This window comes from Temnothorax nylanderi, unplaced genomic scaffold, assembly GCF_030848795.1.
Source record: "Temnothorax nylanderi isolate EJ_2023f unplaced genomic scaffold, tnyl_v1.0 TNYL_tig1048_pilon, whole genome shotgun sequence".
NCBI classification, from domain to species: Eukaryota; Metazoa; Arthropoda; class Insecta; order Hymenoptera; family Formicidae; genus Temnothorax; species Temnothorax nylanderi.
The window spans coordinates 461-24,375 of NW_027250110.1; the positions used below are offsets into that span (position 1 = coordinate 461).

The 23,915-nt window shown below is 33.7% G+C and overlaps 3 protein-coding genes and 2 long non-coding RNA genes across 21 annotated transcripts in view; 4 read left to right on the forward strand and 1 right to left on the reverse strand.

Annotated features, from left to right (window-relative positions):
- LOC139786478 (uncharacterized) lies at positions 1 to 12,953 on the forward strand. The gene is made up of 2 exons (XR_011722315.1): positions 1 to 193; positions 12,451 to 12,953. It is a non-coding gene; the product is annotated as an uncharacterized lncRNA (long non-coding RNA).
- LOC139786479 (uncharacterized) lies at positions 5,438 to 7,506 on the forward strand. Of its 3 annotated transcripts, XR_011722317.1 has the most exons (3): positions 5,438 to 5,577; positions 7,027 to 7,189; positions 7,292 to 7,506. It is a non-coding gene; the product is annotated as an uncharacterized lncRNA (long non-coding RNA). The 3 variants fall into 3 exon arrangements; XR_011722316.1 differs by having other exon boundaries at positions 7,027 to 7,506; XR_011722318.1 differs by lacking the exon at positions 5,438 to 5,577 and adding an exon at positions 6,588 to 6,816 and having other exon boundaries at positions 7,027 to 7,506.
- Positions 7,599 to 9,619, forward strand: LOC139786477 (uncharacterized). Its single transcript, XM_071725634.1, has 5 exons — positions 7,599 to 7,999; positions 8,085 to 8,320; positions 8,396 to 8,591; positions 8,664 to 8,782; positions 8,866 to 9,619. Exons 2-5 carry the CDS (start codon positions 8,204 to 8,206, stop codon positions 8,926 to 8,928), a joined length of 495 nt encoding a protein of 164 aa, XP_071581735.1. The 5' UTR covers positions 7,599 to 7,999; positions 8,085 to 8,203; the 3' UTR covers positions 8,929 to 9,619.
- Positions 8,949 to 23,556, reverse strand: LOC139786474 (translation initiation factor eIF2B subunit delta-like). Of its 14 annotated transcripts, none has more exons than XR_011722306.1 (13): positions 20,832 to 21,375; positions 19,513 to 19,864; positions 19,121 to 19,415; positions 16,340 to 16,505; positions 16,076 to 16,251; positions 15,711 to 15,970; positions 15,401 to 15,636; positions 14,753 to 15,327; positions 11,813 to 13,883; positions 11,319 to 11,385; positions 10,934 to 11,224; positions 10,233 to 10,865; positions 8,949 to 9,408 (listed from the first exon to the last, which is right to left on the reverse strand). XR_011722306.1 is itself a non-coding variant. In XM_071725629.1 (4 exons), exons 3-4 carry the CDS (start codon positions 10,423 to 10,425, stop codon positions 9,203 to 9,205), a joined length of 399 nt encoding a protein of 132 aa, XP_071581730.1. In that variant the 5' UTR covers positions 10,426 to 10,865; positions 10,934 to 11,224; positions 11,319 to 12,394; the 3' UTR covers positions 8,949 to 9,202. The 14 variants fall into 14 exon arrangements, 1 of the variants encoding a protein (XP_071581730.1); XR_011722305.1 differs by having other exon boundaries at positions 11,319 to 11,391; XR_011722303.1 differs by having other exon boundaries at positions 11,319 to 11,408.
- The window catches only part of LOC139786475 (17-beta-hydroxysteroid dehydrogenase 13-like), a 14,478-nt gene continuing 11,293 nt past the window's right edge, over positions 20,731 to 23,915 (forward strand). Inside the window, exon 1 of one of the 2 annotated variants that reach the window (XM_071725631.1) lies at positions 20,731 to 20,772. The gene's annotated coding sequence lies outside the window, so the exon portion shown is untranslated. Of the gene's footprint in view, positions 20,773 to 22,037; positions 22,190 to 23,915 lie in introns of those variants that run through there. The other variant, XM_071725630.1, reaches the window with a different exon arrangement.

Here is a 23,915-nt window from a genome sequence, read left to right on the forward strand (position 1 = left end):
CCCTCTTTCGTAGCCAAATCAAAAATGGTAAAATTATATATAGATAATTTTCTTTTATAATAAAAAGCAGATGATTCAGCGCATGGGACATTCAAAACTTTTTGTAAATCGAAAGATGCGCAACAAATGGTGGAGTCATTCACAGCAGCCTGCTTATCCTCTTTCATACAATTTCTGGCAAAGTCTTTATTTCGTAAGTGTTCATCTTGTTCCTTCTGGGCTATCAATTTTTCACCGACTGATAAATTTTTAAAAGCTGTGCATTGGTCACATTGATCCTTTTTTGGTTTATGAAAGGATAAATTGTATTCATTACAAAATACATCACGATAGTAATGTTTAGAGGCTACCTCAAGCTGTTAGAATAGAAGCCTACAAACTTGAAAACGTCGTAGATTTAAACTTAAATTAAAACTTTAACCAGATGTTTGCTCAGTTTCATTCGCAATTTTTGTTTGAAGAACTTCAAAGGATTTAACAAGCGCATTGACAGTTGAATTCTTTCTATCATACTTTGTGGAGATACGATATAGAGCTTGCTGAACAAAAAGCCATGCACCTCTTGCTTCATATGAATATTCAGTCATCAAAACTTGTATTGCTTTGAAACATTGATCGAAGGCTTTCAACACATTGTTAAATTGATATTTGACGTCATCAATTATGACGTAGCAACACTCGTATTGTTCCACCGTAGGCCCAACAAGAAGAACAAAGGGTTGAACTCTAGTTTTAAGCTTTAAAGCCACAGCACGCCTTCGTTGAATAGCGGGGTTAATATCTCCTGGCATCTATATATAAGAAAAATAAAATAAAAAAGTTACTATTACATTACAATTTTACAAGAAGCAAAAGATTCAGGAAACTTTAGCATATGCTCCACTTTATAAAAGCGAAAAAAAAAACAATCTATTTTTATTGTAATCTGTAGAATGTGGCTTATGAAACCAGATTAGTATAAAAAAGGAAATATATATTTTGACATCTTTATTGTAATCTTTATAGAATTTGGCACATAAAAGTAGATTAGTACAAAAAAGAAAATATGTCTTTTAATAAAAATCACAAAATATGTAATATAAAATTTTTTACTATTTTTAACAAAAACAAACTACTAGGTGTCAATTTTTCTAAGAATCAAATAATATATACTTTAAAGAAGAAAAGTTAGAGATATTTTAGGTATATCTTGATTTTTTCTTAAATATAGAAGCAGATGCAATAGCAATGCAATAGCAGATGTAATAACAAAGTGAAGTTAAAAAAAGTATATTTATTAGAATAATAAATTTCTTTCGCCAGTATATAGAATAATAACAATTGTTATTCTATATACTGGCGAAAGAAATTTATTATTCTGTTTATTATACACCGTCGACCTGAGGAACCGGTGCTCCATCTTATAGTTGTTATTGCGATAAAAATATTACCACAGCCCCAGTGGTCGAATTGGCACGACACCCGCACGGTATACGGGAGGTTCCAGGTTCAAACCCTGGCTGGGGTAATATTTTTTCGCAATAAAAATTTAAACTATTTAACTTAGAAATTACATCAACTGACCAAAACCCATGGTCGAAATTAATAATATGTAGTATGAATCCGACAAACCAAGTTGGCTCACAGTTTTTCTATGTTCATATCGGAAAGACGTCATATATCGCCAGTTACGGTCGATTTAATAATTACTTTAATTGTTAATTTATATTTATTAGTTTGTCAAATAACTTGTCACAAGCAATTTCCAACTTGCTTTTTGAATAAACATTTAAATTCGGTGTCTTAATAAAAAGTTAACTGAATATAACGAAGCATATCAATAAAACTTACTGTCACATGGAGTATAAAAGCATCTCTTGCCTCAGATATATTCTCGCCTTTATGTTTTTTCCAGAATCAAGTTTCTGCAGTTGTCGAGGTGGGACTAAATGTGGAAGTAATGAAGAATAACAGCAGTAGAATTTGCTACAACAGATAAGAAAAAAACTTGTATTGTAAATGAGACCCTCGTGCTATGCACGTGATCGGAACGGGATACATTACATATATATACATCCCATACAGCACAAAATGTTTTCAAAAAATATTTCTAAATATTTCTATAAAAATATTGCGAGAAACATTTTAAAATGGTTTTAGGAATATTTTAAAATGGTTTAAAAACCTTTTGTGGTAACTTTTTAAAGAATATTTTAAGAATTTTTTAAAAATATTTTTAAAAACGTTCTTTTTTATCACCCAGATAAAATTTTCTTAAATATTTGAAATGTATTTTTAAAATATTAATTCAAATCTACATATTTATTGTATCATAATCTTGTTTCAAAATATTTAAAAAATATTTTTATTTCTTATTGGTTTTATAATCTTTTTTCAAATATTTTCAAAAATATTTTTGAAATATTATAAAATATTCTTAATTAAAGATGTATGTCGCTTATGTGAAAATAAAGGGATAAAGCTGAAATTTACAGAGATTGTGCACTTATATATCCCAAAAACCTGTGTTAAATTTGCGATCGATTGTCCGACCCGTTTCTGAGATATTTACTTTAAAAGTTACAGAAATTGTATATATATATATATATATATATATATATATATACTTCCCATGTAAATATCCCAGGTAGCACACATGGTCTTATTGACGTCAATTTAAGATCATATTTCGTCCACGACGTCATATGTCCTTTATATGACGTGTATTTGACGTACTATTGTAGATATGAAAGTATGACGTCATGAAAAGGACATGAATTAGACGTCATTTTAAGACCAAATTTGGTACACGACAATTTTATTTTCATTTTTTGAGTTTTTCTTAATTAAAACAGACCCATACAGCATAGAAGCTTGCAAGACATTGCCAGGAACGTTACAAGTTGCAATGTAATGTTGTAAAGACAATTGCAACATTTCGTTGAAATATTAGAACAACATTGCAAAAATATTATAAGAATAATTGAAAATATAGTAGGTACTATAAACGTTCCGTAAAAAACCCCCCCATAATAAGGCCCCTTCGGGGCAAATAAAGTACTCTTTGAATTGAATTGAATAGTAGGTACTATAACTTACTCCGTGAACATATATGCACACACATACATAAAGAATAGATTTTTTTTAGATTTATGTTTCTTTAAATTTAATTCCTAATTATTTTTCAACTTTGATTCAATTCATTAAATAAATTCTTTATTTTGTCAGGTAGCGTCTTTAGGCGTTATCATGCATGTTGTTAACGTTATTATATTAATATTATATTATGTTAAATATAATATTAATATAATAATTTTATATTAATAATTATTGTACATTAATTGTAATTGCGTTATTATTTTTAATATTTACCGGTTATCATTACACGATTTTTGAACACTATAAAGATATGTTATATAGAAGTATAAGCAACAAGGAAGCGTCAGAATCAAAGGATCACCACTAGTCCGTTCGATCATCGATGTCAAGCGACGTTAGGTGCGGTACTGACTCGGATGGGTGACCGCGCGGCTGTATGCACACACGACATATATATAATAAATGTATTTTTTTTTGTTTTTCTAAAATTCTTAATTCACAACAGCATAACGGTATATACATACCTTTAAATGACTCATATTTATGTCATTTTTAAAGCATTTTTAAAATTATTATGAACATATTTTATTTTTTAAAACAATATTTCTAAAAGATTTTACAAATATTATTGAATATATTTATTTGCAATCTTTTAAAAATATTTTTGAAAATATTTTTCTGACATGATCTGACGGACATAGAAACATTCTAAAAATATTTTTGTAAATTATTTTAAATTATTTTAATCTTCCTAAAAAATATTTTAAAAATATTTAAAAAACATTTTGTGCTGTATGGGATATGTATACATAAAATAACCAAAATTGATACACTTACTTTTTAAAGCTTTAAAGCTCGATGTAAGCAGTAAGCAGCGTGAAAAAAAGTGAGAGCCCTCCCTCATACAATCCCTGTTTGTGTTCTCCTTTTTTACGAATTGGTAAAATCTTGGCGATCCTCGACGCGCCCGCGTAATCCAGATCTCGATCGAAGACTGCTACCCCTCTCCGCCCAGCGATTCGATATTCCGTTTTCCTCGGTGTGCCTCGCGCGCGCCGCAACGCCGATTCCAGATTCCTTGCCGCTCTCCTTTCCCGGCCACGGGCACGGGACTCACGGGACTCACGCGGCCGCAGGGGGAAGTGATCCGCGCAGTTCCTTGGGCCTAACAAACCTACGGCATTAAGGTGGTTCAAGCATTTAGGTCAAATGTAGATAGCCCGGAAAATATGATATTAAATGAAAGGTTAACGTTCCTAGAGTGTGTCTGAAAAATTTCGAATTTTTTTACCGCTTGGTTCCGGAGATATATGTCCGTAAACTTTGCCAATTTTACATGGTGATAATAGGGAAAGGAGGGTCAGATCGCACATTTATGGAATACGTTCATACTTCTCGAGTAGATAAACGAATAAAAAACTGTTTAATCGATGCAATAAACATTTCTAAAGATACTGACGCGACACCAAACTGATTGACCGTACCGTATATAAATAAAGCGAAACTTTCGACAAACTTTCGGCAACTTTCGACGTTTCGACACGACACGAGAGTCATGGCGGCCGTCTTGAGTGGCTGCTTGGCAACGTCGCACGCGTCAGCTGACGCACAAGACGCGTGTCCTACCATTCTCCCACCGTTGAATGGAGGTTCCTTATGGATAACATATTTTTTTCGGCAGTTGTATGAATATATTCACTATTGCGGAATTGTAGAAATTGTGACGTATATTTTTTCTATTTTAGTATATTTTATTCTTTACCGGCGTGATCATATTTATGGTTATATCACCAACTCTAGTCAAATTTGTGACTTTGTTCTGATATTTTCAGTTTATAGCAACGGTTAAATGAGAAAACACCTTACGGAATAATTAATTTAAATGTATGCTGATTTTTACATACTAAATCATTCATATTTGTTACTAGTAACAATAGTTGTTTTTGTGACTTCAAATTACTGCTTGAACCACCTTAACCCGAGTTTCCGACACCGCGGACATACACACACAACTACACATACTCGCGTCAGTGCAATTGAAAAAAGACACGCCTCACGGCTCATACTTGCGTCAATGCAATTGAAAAAAGACACGCCTCACGGCTCATAAGACTATTGGTTCGTCCTGGCCATATAAAGCCTTGTGTGTACACGATACTAGAAATCGGTCCGAGTTTCGGTTTAAGCCAATGAAACTGCTGCTTTTCTGTAAGAGCTGCAAGTTGATTGGCTTAAACCGAAACTCGGACCGATTTCTAGTATCGTGTACACAAGGCTTAAAGCCGCTTAAAGGCTTAAAGAGCAGTACAGGGGGTCGATCATGAAACTTTTCCCCTAGCGTGAATTGTGAAAAGTGAAATGTAAACGGTGAAAAATGAAACTGTTCCGTGAAACGTGAAATCACGTGAAATCACGTGAAATGGCTGCTGCATAGCTGCGAGGACTGCGGCAGTTGGTCCAGTTGGTCACATCGCTGGTATTTTAAGATCTTTATCCGAGGTAATCTTCTTCTTTTGGTAAATATGCAGAATTGTGGCTTCCTCACCGATTTCGTTAAACTTAGGCTTAATCGACGCGTTTTTGCGTGAAACGAAAGAATCTGGCAGAAAAAAGTGTCGCTCTGCCCCGCGAAGCGAGATATTAACAGTTAAAGTTGACGACTATCAGGTTATGAGACCTGTCATACCGACGAGATGTAGCGACTACGAACAAGCCCTGTGGCCATATGCGCATGCTCAGTGGCCGCACGCGCATGTAAGAGGTTACGTGACAACTGTGGTTGGTAAGTCAGAAGTGTAACATAATTCAAAATGATATTCTTTCGGCGTATAGATTAGTGACGCGCTTTAAAAGTATTTAAGTGTTTAAAGCGCGTCAACTAACCTATGTAGATTAGTGACACGCTTTAAAAGTATTTAACTGTTTAATGATTTTCGTTAAAGCAGGGCACACACACAGGTGTGTATTTCCTGCTTTATAGAAGTTGTGATTTTCGTTAAAGCACGTCACACACACACACACACGCACGCACGCACGCACACACACACACACACACACACACACACACACACACACACACACACACACACGTGTGTATACCCTGCTTTATAGAAGTTGTGATTTTCGTTAAAGCAGGGCACACACACGTGTGTATGTCCTGCTTTATAGAAGTTGTGATTTTCGTTAAAGCAGGGCACACACACACGTGTGTATGCCCTGCTTTATAGAAGTTGTGATTTTCATTAAAGCAGGGCACACACACGTGTGTATGTATGCCCTGCTTTATAGAAGTTGTGATTTTCGTTAAAGCAAGGCACACACATGTGCGCCCTGCTTAGGTTTTAGTGACGTGCTTTAAACACTTAAATACTTTTAAATCGCGTCACTAACCTACATAGGTTAGTTGACGCGCTTTAAACACTTAAATACTTTTAAAGCGCGTCACTAATCTATACGCCGAAAGAATATCATTTCGAATTATATTACACTTCTGACTTACCGACCAAACAGTTGTCACGTGACCTCTTGCATGCGCGTGCGGCCACTGAGCATGCGCATATGGCCACAGGGCATGTTCGTAGTCGCTACATCTCGTCGGTATGACAGGTCTCATAACCTGATAGTCGTCAACTTTAACTGTTAATATCTCGCTTCGCGGGGCAGAGCGACACTTTTTTCTGCCAGATTCTTTCGTTTCACGCAAAAACGCGTCGATTAAGCCTAAGTTTAACGAAATCGGTGAGGAAGCCACAATTCTGCATATTTACCCTTCTTTTAAGTAAAATGTCATTTAATGTATTAATTTGTACATTAAATTTACGTTATAACTTAATAAACTGTTAAATTTGCTATACGTTTTTCGCAATCAAGGATAACCTCTAAATATTTTATACATGTAGAAGATATAGTTGTTTAACTTATTAATTTTTGTGATTAAATCTGTCGCAGATTGATGGAGTAAATATGCGAGGAATATATAAACAATGTTTCGACAAGATAGTAGAGAGAAATAAAGAACGAAGGAAAACTCACGAGAATAGCATTAGTCAGTTCTCCGTGGATAAGGATTTAGGTAGCGTCATAAGTTCCAGTGAAGACGAGGCATTGTTAGGTTGTGCAACAGTTGTGTCTGCTGAACGCGCCCATTGCATGAGGTCGCGACGTAATACGTATCAATACGTATGTATGTATACATACAATTATCTTTTCACAGAGTTTTGTTTTGCCAGAGGATCGTTGAAGGATGATTAAACGACTAATACGGCCTCCTTTTCAAATTTCCTGCTACAATGCGCATCTCCTCAACATGTTAAAGCGTAAACTGCCGAAGGATTGGATTACTGTCAGCTCTAAAAGTCATCCGGACAGAGTGTATTACTTTAATGTGAAAACAAATCAATTTTCATGAATTCAGTCAACATTGGAGGCGGCAAAGTACGTTACTTTTCATGGTTTATTTGTCTGCTGTAGAACACGTTAAGTTGTCTCCTTATTCTATAACTCTTAAAAGTTGTTAATTGTATAACATTTGTTGTGTAGACATCTTTAGTAAATGAATGTAAAATTCACGAAGAAGAGATTCATCGCAGTGCAATGACACCTGAGCGCAATGTTGAGAAAAAGGAAATATCCAATCGACGACGTTCGTATGATAAAATCTTGGACACCCCGCAAATAAAGGCCCTTAAAGCGAAGGTGCTGCAGAGATTAAAAGCCAGGAATAAGTCTTTTCCCTCGTCGTTAGAAGTTTCGTATGCAAGGACAGTGGAAACTAAGAGAAGTAGTTTCCCTCCAAGAAACTCCTCTTCAAAGTTAAGGGACGATATATCAGTAACATCTCGAGACAATAATGATAATGAAGTCACATTCACACCACAAATGCGAGTTCTTTTTTCTTATTCATCAATTAGGAAGATCAGTGGCAAGTTGTCCTTTTGTTACATCATATATAATGCACGCATATGTTAAGAACGAATAGAAGTGTTATTTTTATTTTATATATGTAGGTCTTGCTATCTTATGACAAAAATCTCTGCACTAAAGCGATGATATAATATACCTTGGACTGGCATTGGGACGCAATGATCTACTTGAAAAAATAGATTATTTAGATACGATTGGTATAATGGGCAACAATTTGAATGGTGGTCCCGTTGAAAAGTCTCTCTTTAACGACGAATTACGTTTAACAGATGATATTTTTGAGGACACCAAATTGATCGTGAAAAACTTTTTGTCAACGGTACGCATTGTATGTTAGATTATGAAATGTGTCAATTTTCACGATCTCATATTGAACGAATATTTTTATGTTCAGATTATCACAAAGCAAATGTCAGAGATTTATGGAGAAGCAGAGTGGAAAATATATGTCATTATAAAGCCACCTTGGACTGCAATAACTGCATTAAAGTGTGCTATAAAGCACTGGATTGCTGCTATTAATGAATTGTTCCAAAGACGCGCTGAATATATCCTAGAGGAATTGCTTGACGCTTTTCTACATATACCAGGTATACCGATACATGTGTAACCTATTAAAACTACATTCTGCAACTTGAGCTTAATCATGATTGTTCTTTCAGTGGGTGGCAGAAAATTGCAAGATGTGGAATATATTTTAGAGAAGTGTAGCGATTTGGTACAAATGGTTAATATGGATAAACACTGTGATCTCATGACCCAAACGTTCAGTACTATTACAGTAATATTTTTTTATATATTTTTAAATATTTTATTATTTGGGGAGAGTTTGAAAATTAATACTTTCAAAATTTATACCTTTAGGAACTCAAGGAGAAGTGTAAGAAATGTATCGTTGATATCAACCTAAAAAAATTTATACGATAAAATAGACGTCGTAGAAAATGTCTAAGAACAAGAAAATATATTTCAACGATTTTATACACAGCAATGTATTAATCGATATTAATCTCGTACTATATTCGATTAATACAGTTGCTTCGTTTGTGTGAAATGGTCAAATAAAAAGTACAATAATCCGCGCGTATATTTACATCAAAATATTGTACTCAGTATTCAGTAATTCCTTGTCACTTGTCTTCCTTTTTAGACGCGTTGGTCAGTTTTTCGTTTAAATCTTTTCTCGAGAAAACGTACATATTTAAATCTCGGAAGGTTTAATCCGTAAAGTCACAGGAACACTAGTGCATGGCAAAATCGCCAATTCCGTGATAACAGCCGTCACAAGATCGGCCGGCGTCACGTCGTAAGTGATGTTCAAAAGATTCAACGATTTCTTCGTTCGCCAATTCAAGAGTAGAGACATTTTACCGTTCGGTTGATGATTCACGAGCTCGTCTGCGTTACCTAAAGCAAACATCGAACAAAATGAGTAGCTGATGCAAAATAGAGAAAAAATTGCGACATTAGATAAAAGTTATAATCATCACTCTCTTAAGGAGGTTGGTTCGTTCTCTGTGCGGGGAAGGGGCGCGCGGCAGGGAAAAAGCATATAGGTTAGATTTTCGTCGCGTGAAATAAACGAATTTTAGCAAATAAATATGTGGAATACATTTAATTGCTGTTTCTTAAGGTTTAAAAAGAGTTGTTTGTACAATTAAAACCCAAATACGTTATTATCCACATTGAAATGTGGAAATAATAAATGTGGTCCTGTTTTATTTTTACAATTTCTTGATAATTATAAAGACGAATCATTTCAGTCTTCGAGAAAGTTCTTCCTAAATATGTAAAGAGTTATTTGCACCTATTTTCACTAAATTCTTATCACTTTTAATATGCTTTCGAGAGTTACATTACAGGTTAGGTAACATTTCTGCTGTGTCGCCCGTGTATAAGAGAGAGACAAGAGTATACTTCAATAATTAATTACTCGACAACCATGCAGACGATTGTCTTCAACTTTGGCATGGACGACAGATTCCCATAGACGAATATTCTCCGTAAATTTGAACTAATTCTTATCAAATTGATTTTACTAACCACCCTCTCCTTAAGAAAAAAATATATATATATATAAATTTAATAACGCAAAATATAATTATTAGATGATATAAATGTAATTATAATATAAAACAATATAATTTTATACATAAATATAAACATATGCATATAGAATAAGTACAATCTCTAAAAAGATCTACAGTGATAAAATCTGCTTCCTTGCTTACCTAATTCATTATGGAACGATGGAATCGGTCTGCACTCGTTCACATGATTTGTGTGTTTCGCATGCGGCTTCACATCCTCTTTCGTCGTGTTATTAACAATAATATTATCGCCGCTACCCTGAGTTTGAGTCTTCTTTGATTTCTTTTCGTCCCACCAAACTTCGAACAATTTGAAAGCTGTATTTTCTATCATCTTATTAAAATCCTTCTTTAGAATTTGCTTTAGTTTATTTACAACTCTGCTCAACACTCCATTGATGGTAGATCCCTAAATAGGAATATTTTAAACAGTTTCCTAATTAACAAATCGCGGCAAAATGAAAAGGTCAGTTTTATACGTCTACGTAATAATAAATCTTGGATCTTTTGTGATGTTATAGTTTGCCATAGCATGTAACCGAGATTGAAAAGAAGAATAATAATTTGTTCCTTGATGATTTCCAATTGTTGCCGACAAAGATGCCATATTAGGTTGATAATGGAATGGCTCTGTAAATAGGTCGTTCCATAAGGATAAAGATATTGCGTCGGTCACGGCCAATTATAAACGTCATTAGAGGGATAGCGAGTCAAATGTCCTGGGTAACCAGTTGCCGGATATAGTTGATTCGAAGGTTCAGTCTACGCTATTACCTGTCAAGAAAATATAAATAAAATAGGCATATATACACTGGATACTACATTTCACATAATAAACTCACTTCCTCGATTTTTTCATCTCCCGAACTTAAAGGACTCAGAGACATTCTATCGTCGTCAGGTAGTGGAGGCGGAGGTGCTTCCTTGGGTGGCTCCGGTTCATTATCATCGGGTGCTGGATTGTAACTTCCTAACCATGCCTCGTCTTCACTGGAACTTATGATGCTACCTAAATCCTCATCCACGGAGAACTGACTAATACTATTCTCGTGAGCTTTCCTTCGTTCCTTATTTCTCTCTACTATCTTGTCGAAACATTGTTTATATATTCCTCGCATATTTACTCCAGCAATCTGCGACAGATTATAAATCACACAAAAATTATTATATTATTTTATTATATTATTATTTTATTATATTTACATAGGATTAAAAAGGATTTTTTACCTCGGAATAAAAATCTCAAATCTTAACCTCCGTGTGTCTCCATTATACATGGGTGTCTCCATTTGTGCTGTTGCTAGTAATATCTAGTTGCTGTCATAATGCGTATGCGTATATATTTTTCACTTTTAAGCAAGTCATGCGATGGTGAAAGATTTACGTGAAAAATATACATTTTTTCATGAAAAGAGGTCATAAAACCGCTCACTAAAAGTTCACGTGAAAAATTTGACGTTTTGAAAATTTACGATAGAAAACAATATTTATATCATAGACAGTGAAATAGGGCAGGCATTATATCTTTTTTAATAACTAAATCACGTGCAAATTAGTATATTATAAAATGTGTACCATGAAAAAATGTAATACCATTTTTTCATTTTTCATGTAAATATTTTCACGTGATATTCGTAACATGAAAAGTGAAGAGTGAAAATCTTTCATGATCGACCCCCTTGCTCAAAGGCCATATATCAAAGAAGAAGAACGGGACTCACGCGCGGGAGGAGAATGCCGCTCTTTCTCTCCCAGCGGCACGATCCTAACCTTGGGCGCACACACACCACTGCACCCAGGCGCACAGCTACGCGAATGGAAATTCGCGTAGATTTCCGCAACTCGGTCGATCGCAGCCTCGACACTCTCAAAAGCGATACTTTCGCAGGTCACTTTGATCCACGACGAGCGGAAGCCGAAGAACTCGGCGTTGATCGATCAGCTCCTCCTTTCTCTCTCGCTGCGTATCACACATGAAGCAATCAGTAAAGAACACTGAACCGGTAATCCGGGCTCACTTCACTCGCGTTCCATCCGAATTTGTCAGCAAGGACGGCGAGTCGTGGAAAACAGGCAGTAAACGTAAACAAAACGTTGGTCGCGCGAGCAAAAATAACTCTGCTTCTCTCGTTCGTTCTCCTCATTATGCACACAATTCACCGATACTTAAGCCATATTCTCCTCTCTAATTAAATTGATTTGATTTAACCTTGGTTAAAGGTGCCATTTCACGTTGACGCTCGACGCTCATTTTCAGCGAGCACAAAAATCTTCAAATATAATATATTTTATATATATATATATATATATATATAAATTTACTTATATAATATAAATAAGTAAAAAATATTATTTCTAGGGTCACGTGGTTTCGCTTTGACGCTAGCGTCAAGAAATAAAGCAGAATTTATTCAACATCCAGCGTTGACGCTGAATCGTCGTTGATCGTCTCAGTACAAGCAAAAATAGTGCAGCTCTAGAACACTTAAAAAAAGTTTATCTTTAAACGCAATTATGGTTAGATAATAATTTGATACCAAACGAATGGAGATGGAAAATTGGTAATTTTTTAATGCCAAATCCCATGAATCAGCAACCTGCCCCTAAAAAATTGATAAAAATCATCTTTTGCAAATGCAAATCAGGATGTGGAGGAAATTGCGGATGCAGGAAAACGGGATTATTCTGTTCACCAGCTTGCTCAGGATGCAACGGCGACAACTGCTCCAATTGTTCCCCTACGATTTTGCTAGAAAATAAACTCGAGGAAGAAGTTTAAAAAAATATTTAAAATATAAAGATTTAAACATTTAAATTTAAACATTATGTAAAGAAACAATATAAACTATTTACCTACTTTCATATTTTGTATCACATTTATTCACTTTTGTAATGTTATTTTTTATTCCGTAAAATATTACATTTCAAATTTTATAAATTGTAATCAATAAAAACATAATTAACTATCTGAAAAACCTCTTTTTATAATTATTTTAAGTTTATAAGCAAAAAATGCAAGCTAGCACGTTTAAAAAATGTTTTGTCTTAGAATTTCAATTTTTCGGAATTTTCTTGAATATCCTATTTAAAGCCAATTTAAAGTCAATTTTTAACCCATAAACATTGTAGTGTTTTTAATTACCTACATTTAAAAAAAAACGTTCAAATCCGAGTAGTTTTAACCGGTTCCGAGATAAAAATCTAATCTGCCTCCACTATGTTGCAAAGAATTTCGGCGCGGCTGTTACGTAATTAACGTCATCGACTCGTCGAGCGAGCGAGAGTATGGTTATTACTGACGGAGCGAGTAGAAAACAACATATCACCGCGAGAAGTCTTCATTATCATCTGCCTTTCACCGTCCCTTCTCGAATCGTTAACTCGAGTGGGGAAACATAATATAAAAGCACATCCGACAGTGCGCGCTTTCATTGTTGAGTGATCAAGACGATCGAAAAACAAGTAAGTACACACTGAAAAAAAAAATTGTTCAATCCAAAAAAAAATAATTTGTTTTGAGTAAATAATTCAGTCACATAGTACCAATGGCCAATTATTTTGAATCAAATTAAAATATTGTTCAGAATGAGATACTGTTTGCTAAGAAGTAATAAATTATTTATTATATACGAGATATGTACAGTGAAATGTAGAAAATATTTATTTATATATATATTCCATCTACTGGTTTTTAATATTGCGCTACTAAAATTGAGTAACTCTTTACTACATTTGAGAATAAACAGTACTTTAAAATAAATTAAAATATGGTTCAGAATGAGATACTGTCTCCTGAAAAGTAATAAATCATTTATTACATACGAGATATGTAAAGTAAAATGTAGAAAATATTTATTTATAGAAATATTCTATGTACTGGTTTTTAATGTTGCGCTACTAAAATTGAGTAACTGTTTACCACATTTGAATAAACAGTTGTTTAATTTGAACTATTCACAAATTAAATCTTCAGAAACGCTTGTTGTAGTAACAAAATATTAACTTAAATTTAATTAAGCGTTTTATGAAAAACTCTGGCATAGACTTTAAATGGACTTAATATTTACTTAAAACTGAGCATCCGAAATCTAAAAATGAAGAAGCATTATCTCCTTTCAAATTAATGTTTGATTTATTACACAAAATAGTAAGATGGTTTTCGATAAATATTTCATAAACTTAATAAATATTTATTAAAATATAATACATTATTATCTAAAATAATTAAAATTGACTTCAAATTAATTTTATATTGATTTATCATAACTTATCATAATTTTATATTGATTTATTATTATTTTATATTGATTTATCATGATTTAAATTGATTTATATTAATTTCATATATGTTTATTAAGGCTGCGTTCCGATATTCACTGTTAGTACTGAAAATCTATAGTTTACGTACACTATAGATTTTCAGTACTGGCAGTTAATATCACGCTGCCTCTTCTAATCTTTCTTTCTATCTCTCTATATATGTAATGTCCATCAACCGCTTTCGGTATTTAACGTCGAAAGAACTAAATATAATTAAAATGTGCAAAATTTGGCTTGCTTCAAAGTTACTAATATGATTAAATAAAAAAATTCACAGCCAAATATAATTTAAATAGAGAATAGACCATAAAAGTTCAATTTTTTCTTAAATATGTACATACTTTCACAGTCCTTATCATGCATTTCTCGGCAGCATAAATAGAAGCCTTTTTGCATACTCCATCAATTTTTTTCATTGCTTTTGGGGGTATTAGATGAGGTAACAGTTTAAACATTGTTAATATTTTTTGTTCTGAAACATATAATAGATCTATTCTTCTGATATATGAATATTGATATTCGTATAATAATGTATAAATAATGATAAAAAAATAAATATCATTATTCAAATCCTCCTTTTTTATTTTATTGAGCATTTCATATCCATCGTTGTCTTTGGAATTAATTGAAAAATTTTGAAGAATTATATTGAAGAAGCGTTTAAAATTTGATTCGCTTAAAGCAACATTTGACAGAGACATTTTATTGAAATCTTGATTTATGAGGTTATAACCATGTAAATGTTTGTAATGTGTCCATTTAAAAAAAATATTAGACAAATCTCTATCCTGATTATTGTGCAAATCTTTTTTCCTTAAATCATATGTTGCAGACCAATGTAATAGAACCTCTGTCCAAGGAGCCTCATTAGCTGCCAACCATGTCATACTTTCCAAAACTTTCTCATCAACATTTTCTATAAAAAATAAAAAATTTTGCAACAGGCAAATTTAAATATTATACATACAACTAAATAAATATAATGCTACCATCTGAAACATCGTTCTCAACCTCTTCTATTGGTTTTGGAATTTTGGCAGAAAACCTTTTATTCCTATTCCTCTTATTTCTCCACATTGATATCAATTTGCCTTTAGATGCTTTAGATTTGTTATCTGCCGAATTTTTCTTTTTTACTGGAGACATATAATAAGTTTTAACAACTTCAGTTGGAAAAGCCTCACAAATTTTTTCAGCAACATGTTTTGCTATATCATTTGGCAACCTGTGAAAGTATGTATTATGATAATCACTATGCTATTCAATATTAAATAAATAAAATAAATTGCACAAACTTACTCTGAAAATTTTTCATCAATATATGTAACTATTATATCGCAAAGTTTATTTCTCTGAGCTTCAGTGAAGCATTTTTGTTCTCTATAAGCTGTAATAATTCTTAAACCTAATTTTTGTTTTGAAAGAATATCCTTCATTGATAAAAGAGATTGTTTAATAAGTTCTGAATTTTGTACTAAACAAATGTCTCTCTTGAACTCATTTTCTTCTTCAGTAGTTGAAGTAGTAATTGAATCTGTATCAGAGTTTTCATCTAATTTCTGGAAGTTTAAATATGGCAGAATAGTATATATGTAACATATAAATAAACAATAAGAACTTATAAATTTATTCCAAAACTTTTAAACGCAAAAAATTTATTTTACCCTTTTTTTTAATATGGGCTGTGCATCTTTTTCTTTATTTTCTGAACTTTTTGATGGTTTACTAAAATTACGTTGCCAATATTCAATAAAAATGGCTCTATCACCTATTGTTTGGATTAATTCATTAATCATAGGTATTGTCAAATTTTTTAATGCTTTTATATTAATTCACTCTTCTAGAAAAATAAAATTTTACATTTAGTATTGTATATAGAAATGTATCTTACAATTAGCACGAGTTCTAAATGAACAATGACTACTTACTTATAAATGTATCAATCAGATTTTCTAAATCCAAATCTCGTAGTATTGCCTTCACTTCGTCGTCAGCCATGTTTCTTCTTACTTTACAGATTCGATAAAAAAAGCATTCGAGTCTATCAGTAGAAAGGCACACATGTGCCCAATACACTGGATCTTCAACAAAAAACTACGCACAATATGCATTTAATACAATTAATCCGATTCAAGACAAGTAAAAGCCAGGGCACGTACACTGTCGCAGCCTCTTACGCCAGCTTACGAGAGAAAAACGTAACGTAACGTGCCATACGTTATACGTGCGTTATGTTACGTTTTTCTATGTGCGTTGCTGTATACTCAAAAAAAGGATTAGCAGCAGGAGCTAAAATTTAGCTGTGACAGCTAAGATGTGTCCCTATTCTAGGGACAGCTAATGCTGTTGCTGTCCCAGCTAAATTTATTCGCTATTTGGACTTAGGTACTGTAGTAACAAATTTTTGCTACAACAGACAAATTTCGCTTACCTGAATGAGCTACTTTATCCCTAGCTAATTCATTTTTTGCTGCAGGAACTAAATAATCTTCACTATGAGTGCTAAGATTTTTAGCTACAAAGATAGCTACTTTATCCCTAGCTAATTCATTTTTTGCTGCAGGAACTAAATAATCTTTACTATGAGTGCTAAGATTTTTAGCTATAAGGATACAATCTTCGCTGCTAATGCAAAGTAATTTTTGCTGTCTTAACTATTAATTTTACTAAAGAAGCAATGCTATACTAGCTCCAGGATCTCATAGTTAGAGCTGTGTTGTATATTACAGGATGTCTGAAAGGAAGTTGTTGAAACTAATCAGATATCATTTTCGAATGCAGTTATTGAAAAAACAAACATTGCGTTGAAAAGAGAAAAGTCTTCAGTTTTTAATGGATGTAAATAAAACTTAACAAAATTTTGTATACCAATTTATTTTATTGACAAGAAATAATGAAAAATAAAGAAATAATCAAATAAGCTAATGCATTAGCTTATTTAATTATCATTATACAAACATTGTTAAGTTTTATTTATACTCATTAAAAACTGCAAACTTTCTTCTTTTCAACACAATTTTTGTTTCTTCAATAACTGCATTCGAAAATGACAGCTAATTAGTATCAGCAACTTTTTATGGCGAAAGTAGCAGGTATTAACAAAACACGTTTTAAATGCTGGTGGAAAATAAAAAATAAAAATATTATATATTACTGACATATAAATATATTTAATATTGATATATAAATATATTTTAGATATCTATATATATTTTAAGAACACATTTTATTATTTTGGAAGACGAAAGTACATTCGTAAAAGAAAAATGTAAAAAAAGTAAAAGGAAGATGTAAAAAAATTGTTTTCCAAGTGTGAGACAAATAATGAATAAGTGAATAGAAAAATCCTTAAAAAATTATTGCTTGAGTCCTGAAATGGCTGGAAACAATAATTATTATACCATGTTTAAGCTATTCCTGCAATGTTTCTATTAGTTCAAATAATTATTATTTTCTGTCATTTAAGAGCTCAAACAGTGATTTTTTGAGTCTATTTATTTCACACTTAGGGGCTAAAATCAACATTTATTAAACATCCTTCTTTATAGATAATACTTCAAAACAATATATTGTTCTCCATTTGCCATTTTGTACACATGAAGTGGCTGATAATCAGTAAGTTCACTAGCCTTGATGCAAAACCACTTATTATCTTTTTCATTATTCTCTACTTCGTACCCTCTGACATGGGGATTGAATCCTATATTAATTATAGGTGAGCATACAAACAAAGGTTCACTTTCATGTAACAAAATGACTTTTATGAGTGCAAAACATAAGTCTCCAGAAATGTCTACCCCAACAATAAGAGCAAATCCAAGTTTGTATCGAAAACTTTTCCATTCTATCCATTTTACTGAATGACAATAATAGAGTGGTCTGTTAAAGCAAAATATCTAAGGCTGCGTTCTGATATTCACTGTCATTACTGAAAATCTATAATGTGTAAACTATAGATTTTCAGTATTTGCAGTGAATATCGGAACGCAGTCTCAATAGAATGCTTTTAAATTAAATAATACTAAAAATATTGTATATAATATACAATTTAAATTGTCCTAAACAATTCTAACGCATCAATTTTTAATTAACTTAGATGATTTTTCATTTTAGTGTCATTTGATGTAAGAAAAATATATTCTTTTTCCATTTTAAAATAGCATATTTTTAATTTTAAAAACAATAATTTTGAAGAAATTTTTTGCATATATTTATTTCTTAAAATTAAGTCCAACTAATTTTTTTCGTATATGAAATAATAGGCGAATTATATTTAGATATTCAACTTTTGGATTCTATAGTATACACATAAAAAGTATATCTTATATTAATTTTAATCATGCATATGCTTTATTACAAAAATTAATAAATAAAATATATAATTCCATGAAAATATAAAATAAAATAATCTATTTTATCTTAACTAATGAATATTACAACTCGTTATTCTTGATCACCTGCTTTTGATTTATCAGTACTTAACAGATTCTTATTGGAGAAAAATGTGTAGCTAATGAATGCATTATACACTTTGCGTTATACACTTGTCTTATTAAAAAGTTTTACGCTGTCAATGAATTTTATAGATTTAAAAGAGCATTTGTGATATACATTTTTGTATGTATTGTTCATACAGAAAGTATATGTTGTATATTTTATACACATATACATTTCTAATAAAAAAATTCTATTAAAAAAATAATACTAACGTTTAGCGCCGTACTGCATGGTGTGATTGGAGGGTCTAATGGCACAAATGATTCGACAGATTTGTCAGTATTCACATATGTGATTTGGAAAGGTACATAAACATTATTCTCCGCATCACCCATATAGTGAAACCATTTCAAAGGAGTACATCTACTCTTGCACCCCATTCTCCGTACATTAAATCCAATGCTAACTGCCCCGTACTTGGCACTGACACCTTATTGCACGAGTTAAACGTGCCGTCAAGATATTTATTTGTTATATATACACCTATCCCGTTAATATATTCTACACCTGGAAAGAGATTCAAAATAGTAAAATGCGTATCAAAATGTTATAAACATAAAATATCAAATCTTAAACATATTAAATGATGAAATATAATAATTACCATTTGCTTCGCCTTTCTCCGTAATGTTGATAAATTTGCTTTGGTTAACAGCGCATGTAAAATCGCAAAAATGTTTCACTAAATTATCTAAGCAACTAGGGCATCTTTTTAGAAAATTTGACGCAAGCTTGATATTTGAGTCTAACGTAGCAAGCTGAGTTGTATCGCAGCAGGTATTAATTCCTTTGCCATCATCCACCAACAAATGTGGACAATGCTTAGCCAACAATTTTTGTCCTTCAGAATTCAATGGCTTCGGTGGTCCATCGTAAGGACAATACTTTTTGTGCATAGCTGCATCCGTGTAACATACTCCGTACCATATACAATGATCATTTTCTTGACTGACAACCTGTTTGGAAATAATAACATGTTTAGACTTTCATTAAATAATCTACTCTTTCGTGAAACAAAACAGCGCGATAGAATTAGCTTTAACTCGTTGTGAATTAAGAAATTTTTCTCTTACTGTATCTAACGTATTACTAACATGTATTAGTATCTATATATTATAAATATAATGGATTAAATATTGTCATATTCGATGGGTGATAAGTTTTACTGGCCGCGTTCATGCAGGCATACTATATAAGGATATATAGAGTATTACATAAGGTATTTCCTAATTGAGTTCTTCATGACCTGCGTATTAAAGTCTGATGAGATTTATTTGAGTCAATGAGCTGAATTAATGATTTAATTCACCTAATATAAAACACAATATTGATTTACTAGGGAAAAAATATACTAATAAAAAGGAAAATTTTCTTTATTTTAATAAATGGAGTCACAGTTGTATGCAAACTAATATTTACTAAAATCCAGAACATTTTTTTCTCAGTGTATTAATAAGTTTATTCATATATATAATGCAAAGTTATTGTTCAGGATGTTTACTTCTTTAACCTTATATGTATGCAAAATTACCGTTTGGCATCATTCCGTATGATCAGTCATAGCGAATATTCTTTTACCTATCAAATTAGAAGATAAAAGAATATATGTAAGATACTTTATTCTAAATACATTGCGAGTACATTATTCCGTCTTATCGTTCGGCGGCCGGTAGACGACTGCCGCTCCGACCCGTACTTTCGACAGGCCCGGCACGCACACACACGCGGTCGCGGCATGTCACCTGTATATCGATCACGTGATAGAGCGCTCTCGATATTTCTAGAATCTAGATCTCACATATATACGCCATGATTGTGAGATCGTGGAATGATGCCGAACGGTAATTTTGCATACATATATAAGGTGAGAGAAGTAAGCACGGAAAATCGCAGTCATGCAGTATTTACAATAGAAATACTTACCTTTGAATCTATCAATAACAGGTGGAGATACACCCCAACGGTTTAATAGCTCGTGAACTTCTTTGTCTATCTTTTGATATTTCCGCGAACTCGGGATGCCGTAGGTACGTTAGGCCCAAATTCCGTCTCTCGGCAGTCTCGGCGGCGAAGAAAGCGCGACGGGGGTCCGTTTCCGCGACCCGGCACACGTCACCCGAGCGAGGGGGAGGCAGTCTTCCGTTCCCCGAGAAGAACGCGCGTGGCGCACGCGGTATGCGGCACGCGGTCGCGCGGACAAAGCAGATGCGCAACACCTACGTGCCGCCGTGTCCGCGTGCACGTTCCGACGCGCGGCACCTACGTCGCCCGGTCGTCGCGACGATCGCGCGCGAGGTCGCCGATGACGCCGCGAGTCCGCTCGGCCCGGCTACGTATCCTCGCGCGCGCGGAAGCGGTCTGAACGGCGCCGCGGATCACGCGGGGGGAAAGGGGGACTACTCACGACGCGGGCGGCGGTCGTCGGAGCCGTCGCGTCGGAGGGCACCAAGGAAAGGAACTGCGCGGATCACTTCCCCCTTTCCCCTGCGGCCTCAACTCAACTCACGCGCGAAACGAAATGCGAACAATGCAACAATGGCCTAGTTTACACCGTGCGTTTAGGCCGCGACCTATACCTTATATTCAACCCAAACACGATAGGTCGCGACGATGTAAACAGTTGCGACCTCGCTTGGGTCAGGTCTCTTTTTCGCGTGCCCTGACCTAAATTAGGCGTAGACCTAAAGTAGGACGTAACGCGTGTAAACGCAGGTGACCTAAAGATCGCCTAAAGTGCAGAGAGCGTACCAATAAATACTGGATACTGGATTTTTATCTATATTCGACCAAAAGTATCATAGGTCTACATGGTGTAAACGTTTTGTTTAGAAGCCTATTTTAGGTCAGGGCATAGGTCAGGTCGCGATCAGGTCGCACGGTGTAAACTAGGCCAATGGCTTCTTAACCACTAACCATAACCACTATTAGGGCTCAGTCACAATGAGTGGAATAAGGAATAAGATAAAGGAATAAGGAATAAGGCATGTTGCATCTCACTTTAATGTACGTGTACTGAAGTGAGATGCGACATTCCCTTATTCCTTATTCCTTTATCTTATTCCTTATTTTTCTCATTGTGACTGAGCCCTTACATGGCAGATGGCACGCGAGACGTGAGATAGAGACGCTGTGGTCGCCCGCGGCTAAGCGCCGAAATGATAGCGTCGCACAAACAACTGCAAATCGAATTTTCACGCGCGTAACTATAAACAGCTATGCGTGCTAAGTGTTGTAGCTTGTATAGCACATTTCATAATGTCTGTACATGGTAAGGTATTTAGGTACGGCTGCAACCTTTTTAGCTGCTTGTGCTAAATTACGCTTTCTATTTCAGCTAATAAATTTTGCTGTTGCAGTTAATGACTTTTTCCTATAATAGCCAGAGTTTAGCCATGATACTAAGGTGGTAGCTCTTACAGCTAAGTTTTTTCAGCTACTGAAATTTAGCTACTATTGCAAAGTCATTTTTTTCCGTGTACGATTGGCTTACGTGTCGCGTAAGGCAATTCTCACGTAAGCTGGCATACACTAAAAGAAATATTTAGATCCAAGAAAATATTTATTTAGATAGTGCCAATGACTTATTTACTTAATATAATCACATATTTATTTAAAATTAGATATCTTTACTTAAATTAAGTAAAAATATCTAATTCTAAATAAATATGTGTATTATATTAAGTAAATAAGTCATTGGCACTATCTAAATAAATATTTTCTTGGATCTAAATATTTTTTTCAGTGTAAGAGGCTGCGGCAATGTACGTGCCCTGGCTCTAATAATTACTACGTTTACGCGAGCGTTACTTCTGTAGTAACTTACTCAAAATTATCGTAACACGATAATTTATTCCACGTAAACGGGGGTCTCTGCATAATTCACTTCGCGTAAACGGGGGTCTCTAGCAGAATTATCATAAATTGCTACAAAAATAATGCTTGCGTAAACGTAGTAAATGCCGAAAAATGTCTGCTTACCTTGCTCACAAAAAAATCGTGGTTTGCAAGTCTTCGTGTATTTGCCCTTGGTGGCTCGCGCATTCAATTTTCGTCACTTTATGTCGCACGCGTATATATAGCTTTCGTGTTACACGTATATAGTCTTGCACGTTTGATGAAAATAGAAACACGATGCGTCGAAATGCTTTCGCTTATTACCTCACGTTAACCGTGCTCGATTGTACTGGTTATGTGATGGTTCACTTTTCTCGACTAACGACGATCGTGGCAGCGTGGCAGCGTGGCTTGCGATGCTTTCGTGTTACGCGTATATAGTCTTGTTTACGCGTATATAATCTTGCACGATTGATGAAAATAGAAACACAATGCGTCGAAATGCTTTCGCTTATTACCTCACGTTAACCGTGCTCGATTGTACTGGTTATGTGATGGTTCACTTTTCTCGACTAACGACGAACGACGATCGTGGCAGCGTGGCTTGCGATGCTTTTTTGTCTAACTCTCGAGTTCGCGCTTCGCGCGGCAAACGTTTCCGCGTCCTGTACGCAGATGCCATTAGTCGCGTCGCTCAGCATATATTATTTTTATCGATATCTCGCGTTATCAAAGATACGTTCGTCGCCAATTAATATCGACTGATATCGAAATTCCATGTATATGGAAACTCATTATAAACTCATTATAAAAAAATTAACATTAAATCAACATTTAAAACCAAATAATATTTATTAAAGAGTTCTTATAAAGATTTAATAATTTCAAATAAACATTTTTCATTTTTTGTATTTGAGTCAAATAATCTTTACAAAATAGCATATTAATTGTTATTAAGCAAATTAAAAAATTCCTTTGAAAAAATATTTATTTAAACCTTTTTCTTTAATTCAATAATATCAGATTTTTCAATTTTAAAGAATTTATTCAATTTAAGTAAATATTATCTTAATAAAAGTTATTTATTATTTGTTTTAAAATTAATTTCAAACAAATATTTTTTAAATTTGAGTCAAACAATCTTTACAAACTAGCATATTAGAATTAAGCAAA